The sequence below is a fragment of the Poecilia mexicana genome, unplaced genomic scaffold (genome assembly GCF_051168715.1).
Source record: "Poecilia mexicana isolate PSO_F unplaced genomic scaffold, ASM5116871v1 scaffold_10, whole genome shotgun sequence".
NCBI lineage: Eukaryota > Metazoa > Chordata > Actinopteri > Cyprinodontiformes > Poeciliidae > Poecilia > Poecilia mexicana.
Window position 1 is genome coordinate 27,046,025 of NW_028263379.1, and position 5,945 is coordinate 27,051,969.

General features: G+C 38.5%; 1 protein-coding gene across 1 annotated transcript; it reads left to right on the forward strand.

The window, feature by feature from the left end:
- The first annotated feature begins 415 nt into the window (after positions 1-415).
- Positions 416-5,283, forward strand: xiap (X-linked inhibitor of apoptosis). Its single transcript, XM_014969770.2, has 7 exons — positions 416-576; positions 1,620-1,911; positions 2,019-2,571; positions 2,671-2,770; positions 2,896-2,974; positions 4,019-4,058; positions 4,341-5,283. Exons 2-7 carry the CDS (start codon positions 1,672-1,674, stop codon positions 4,532-4,534), a joined length of 1,206 nt encoding a protein of 401 aa, XP_014825256.1. The 5' UTR covers positions 416-576; positions 1,620-1,671; the 3' UTR covers positions 4,535-5,283.
- Positions 5,284-5,945: the final 662 nt, after the last annotated feature.

Below are 5,945 nucleotides of genomic sequence, written 5' to 3' on the forward strand. Positions count from 1 at the left end.
TTCAGACCTAAACGATGCAAAAAGCCGTTTTCAAATAATTTTATTCAGAAACAGAAAAAAAAACAGTTAATGTTTTGTCTTATTTAACATTTCACAGACTCACTTTACAACACTCTGCAACAATGCAACCCTGCATTGTATTTTTTTTTACCATATCAGTATTGGTCCAATGAATAATCACTATTTTAAATATGTCACTTTATAGTGAATCTACATAATGCGTTTTACTGTTTGAATTTCTTAAATATTTTTTATATGTTTTTTATTATTATTATTTTAAATTATATGTAAACTACGTCAAACATTTTTCCCATCTTTTCAGTGGGGTCACATCTTGTAAATGCGGTCGCTTAAAATAATGAAAGCATAAAAATTCCATTCAAATATTTCTCGTGACGTCATCACGCTGCTGCGCTCTGGAAAGGGAGGAACTACTTATCTTGTTCCTCACGACACGAACAGAGGGCTTATAAAATAAACGGCCTCCAGCCGTCATTGTACTTCGCTGTGGGTGGTGATATCATTAAGACCGATTGAAGTAAGAAACTACGGACCCGTCCCAAAGACGTGAAAAAGGTAGATATTGAGATTTTCTTACCGATGCGGAACTGCGTATTTGCATAAAGTAGCATCGTGCTAATCTAACTAGCAAACATAGCTGCTGGTTGCCAATCCGGTTTAAAGGACACTGTTAGAAACAGGAGCCAAGGTTACAGTCCAAACTGAGAACTTCAACTGAACGCATTGTTGTGAATACTTTTAAGAGGATACTCTGTTTTGTTTCACATGATTCAGAGTTTGTGTAATATGTCCCGTGGAACTGGATTAAGGTGACGGTAATCAAGTTTGCTTTCGTCTCCGACTTTAAAATTAAAACAGTAAAACAGTTTTAAAGCTAATGTATGTCCATTCAAAAATGTGGGCGTGCGTGTTCTGGCACATGGTGGTAAAGTACCTTTTAAAAGTTTCCACTTTCAGTTTTAATAAAGCGTAGGAGGGGGGGGGGGGGAACTGTGAGAATTTAATTGTGTTGCCGACCGAGCTTCCTGATCTGATCACAGCTTTCTTGGGAGGAATTTCGACACGTATGCAGTGCAAAGATCACAATCAATAAAGTAAACACCGCCTTTTACAGCCGCTTCACACCATCCTCAAACTGATCGATGTTTGTGTATAATTAATAGGCTTGACCTTCACATCATGATTTACAGACATGTCCACAACGGTATGACAAAAAGGTAGTTGTAATTAAAACCACCCTGATTACGCAATTACATTGTTGCCATGAATTCCTAACGTGTTTTCCAACTTCCTGAGTGTCAAGAACACAGTGTACCATTCTGCCCATAAAATATGTTGTGTGCTCATCATGGTAACTAATTCCATCTATGTTCTTGGAAAGGAAAAGTGTTTTAGATTTCCCTCGGTGCTCAGTGTTGCCCTTTGAGAAAAGTTATTATTACTGTCTTGTAATGGAGTACTGAGTTACTCCCTTTGGAATGCCCATCCCACACATGGTCTATTCAGCGTCTGCATGTGATAAACGCTCGGCTGCCTCTCTTAAAGGGCCCATTTCAAAGCGTACATATTACCTAACACTTTCTGTCTTTCCTCCTCAGATATCCTGCCCCTCTGAAACTTTTACCCGCCCAGCAATTTCCTCCCCCAATTATGTCTGAGCAAGGCGAATACAGCAATTTGGAGTCAGATGGCTGTCCTGACTTCTCAAAGTTCGACAATCGCTTCCAGTCCTTCCGGGGATCCACCCTGGCTCGACAAGTCCCGCCTGAACGGCTGGCGAGGGCGGGCTTTTACTTCACCGGCGACGCAGACCGCGTCCAGTGTTTCAGCTGCAATCAGACTGTGGAGAACTGGCATAGTGGAGACACACCTGTGCAAAGGCACAAGGAGGTAAATGTATTTATTGATTACAGTAAGAACAACTTGTTTTTTTTTTTTTTTTTTTTTTTTTTTGTCTCATTTTTCATGTTGTAATCGTATGTTTCTTGCCTGTGCAGGTTTCTCCATCATGTCGGTTCCTCGTGTGCTCCCACCCAAACAGCATGAAGCCGAATTACATTACCCCCCTCATCTACGACGAAGTTGCAGAAGACATGCAGTACCGAGTGTCCACTGGTGAAGTGGTCGACGAGACCCTCTACCCCAGGATACCTCACATGAAGAGTGAACAGGTCCGCCTGGACACCTTTTCATCTTGGCCCTCCACTGCGCCCGTAAGACCCAGAGACCTGGCTCAAGCCGGCTTCTACTACTTGGGACAGGCCGACCGGGTGGAGTGCTTCTGCTGCGGCAACAAGCTGAACAACTGGGAAAACGGAGACCGGCCTTGGGAAGAACACGCCACACACTTTCCCAACTGCTTTTTCATCCTCGGCCACGACGTAGGGAACGTCCCGCTGCTGGACAACTCAGATGAGCCGATGTGGGAAGATCAAAACGTGAACCAGGGGAGAAATATGGAGACTTTCGAGGGGAGGCTCAGTAGCTTCGCTCATGTTCGGCACCCCGTCGACCACGAGAGGCTCGCGAGAGCCGGTTTCTACAGCACAGGTAGAGCACAGATATGAAATAGGAGCAGAGAAAGTGTTTTAATGCTATTATGGCTTTAACATAGAACTGTCGGCATTGTCTTTTTTTTTTTTTTTTTAGGGCAGGAAGACCAGGTGTTATGCTTCTGCTGTGGTGGAGGTTTAAAAGGCTGGCAGCCTGATGAAGACCCCTGGGAAGAACATGCTAAAGAATACCCAGGGTAAATGCTAATGCTAAATGGTTTTTTTTTTCTGGTTGTATACCTACAGTCCATCCACATTGATATTATTGTTGCTGTCTTCCTATTGATGCTTAAATGTTTTTCTCTCTCTCTCTCTTGATTAGATGCAGCTTCCTGTTGGAAGAAAAGGGAGCTGCTTTTGTCAACAGCATTCAGCTCAAAGGAATTGAACAAAGAAGTGCTGTGAGTATTTATTTTTTTTCATTTTATGTTTGATTATCTGATACAACATAAACGCTGGCTTGATATTTTATTATTTTCCATGTTTGGATAAATTTATGAGGAAAAAGACACTCTTTGATGACAAATGTCTGAGCTTCCAGACCTTACGTTCTGTGATGGTGTCAAAAAAACTGTTTGAATTTCTAAGGAATAAAGCTTTTCCTGTTAAAACATCTATAAATTATGTTCAGTTTCGATTTGTCGCATCACAACTTAGGTTTTTAAGTTACTGTCAGAATTCATAAATTAGTCATTAACTAAATTTTATTGTCTAGGTTTTCTTAGTTCAGGATTTTAAATTGGACCTTTGGTTCTTAATACAAAGCAGATTTCTAATTTTTTTTTATTTTTGCAAAAAAAAAAAAAAAAAAATTAAAAACAAAGGTATCACAATTGTGCTTTAGAGATTAGGATAACTCAAGCCTAGATTTTTCATTAAAGATGCTCAAATTTGATCCAAACATCATGAAATTTCGTAAAATAATCCTACCACATTGTCCAATGGATGCTAACAAGCATTGCGCTAGTTTAGGATTTGTGAAGTATGTAGATAATAAAAGTCAAGTAGGTAAATGTTTTGTTCCTAGATGTCCCAAATGTTATAAGACCTTGAAATTTGAGTTGGGCAAACAATGAAATTTTGGATTGGAAAATATTTACAATACTGTAATATTAGTTTTAAATGTAACTGTTGTTGCTGGAGTTGGGTTTTAGTAAATCTTGTACATTTTCCTATGCATATCTAATGCCATTGGTTAGCAGTATGAGTTACTTGGAGCGCGTTGTCATTCATAACTTTCAGCTATTGTATAACATTCCTGAACACTATGCTGCGTGTTAAACTAGCATAACATTGATGCCTTTTAGCGTGTTCTTTTTGAAACAAAATTAATTACTGATCCTTGCATCTCTTTGTGTATGTGAATGTTTATTATTATTATTATTGTTGTTTCTTTGCATCAATTCAGTCATGTGCTGAAAATGACTCCCTGTTTTGTCTCCTAGGCTTCAAGTCATCAGAATGGATTTTCAGCCAGTGAAAAAGGTAATTATTTGGATAGTGTAATTTAATTAGAAAGCCCGAAAATGAATTGAAAACATAAAAACTAGATTGGTGCTATCCATTGAAATGAATTAGGTTCTTCAATAATGACTGTCGGTAGAAAATATTCTAAAATTACCATACTTTTTTTTATTTATTTTTGGAACCCTGTTATTACAGTTCTGTGCATTTCTCTTTTTGTACAACAGAGAACGTAACGATTTGTAGTGGAATTACATGCAAGTAGTTGGGCATCGTATCATTTCTTTAACCCGTTTCTTTTAGACGAGGACCCAATGGAGAAACTAATGAAGCTGCAGAGGGAAAAGCAGTGCAAAATCTGCATGGACAGAGATATTTGCATCGTCTTCATCCCGTGCGGTCATCTGGTCAGTTGCAAGCAGTGCTCGGAGTCACTCGTCAAGTGTCCGATCTGCTGCGGAGCCATCGCACAAAAAATCAAAGCCTACATCGGTTAAGGGAAAATACAAGCTGCTGTCTATCATGGATGCTGCTTTATGTTCTAAATGTTATAATTTAAAGCAGGTGTGGTTGGTATGTTGTTCTAGGAGGGAATTTGTAGATTTCACTAAGAGTAGCAACATATACACAAAAAATGTGGTCATTACCTTTTTTTTTTTTTTTTTTTAAACTGACAGTTTGACTACCTGTAGATGGCTTTGTGTTTTCCTCTTTTCCCACTCATAAAGAAACTATTCTTCAGCACCTCGTTGGCCTAAAAAACGTGTGTGTGTGTGTGTGTGTGTGTGTGTGTGTGCGTGTGTGCGTGCGTGCGCATATGAGGGGTTGTGAAACAAAATGTACTAGTTTCATAATACATGTATATTAGATGCCCTGTAATATACTTACTGTTGTAAATGCCTTGTAATTATACATATATATTTTAAGAAACCAATACTTTCACAATCGCTTGTATAGTAAATAGCTGTGTATTGTATGTATAGCATGTTGTTGTGTCTTTGTTTTAATCTGTGTAACACACATGTAAATTCACATTTTGGGCAAACATGGTTTCCTTCCCTTTCTCTAGTTTTGTGTGATGACTCTAATTTTGCTTTATCCTAAATTAAGCGGCTGAGGGGTTTCATTCACTTTCATTCCTCTCGCATTGCATAAGCTATTGCAGACTCTGAGATGTTGGAAGATGTCAATTTTTCATCATGCAATATTTTGTGTAAATTAACTAAATAAATCTTTAATAATTTGACTTGAGGTGCATTTGTTTTGTTTTTTTTGGGGTTTTTTATAGCTTCAATTTCAACTTCTTTACTGGGATTGCGGTTTCAAACAACTCCAAGCCAACTTTCACTTATTAGGCAGGATATTTGATTACTATTCCAAATAGGATATATTAATAGGTTGATTTGAACACACATGAGATTAGAAATTAGATGCTTCGATATAATATGGGCATGGGCAGCAAATTCATTAAAGATGCTTATTGGCATAAACTGACCTTTTACTCTGACTGGAGTGCAGACATAAGGTCAGCAAAATTAATTGATAGTAAATTGATTGCAATCAGTGTTGTAAGCTGATATACATTGAATGAAGAGCTGACGAGTTGTGATATTTTTGTATATTCCCAATATCGTGGTGTACCTTTTAAAATTCTAGTTTGTTACTCCTCGTCTTAAAGGGGGTGATACAGCTATTTTAAATCAGTCTTACTGATTTAAAATAGCTGTAATCAGTTTTAAAAGCCTGTCTATATGTCCATTCTGTCAATTGTGCACTTTAAATTTCCTTATCTGTGCATAAGGACAAGCCCCGCGTTAAAATACGGATGCAGTACCTATGGGAGGCCACTAGATGTCAGGCCATCGGCTTTGTTGCTAAAGAGGTCGATGTGGCCGCTAGGTGGTAGCT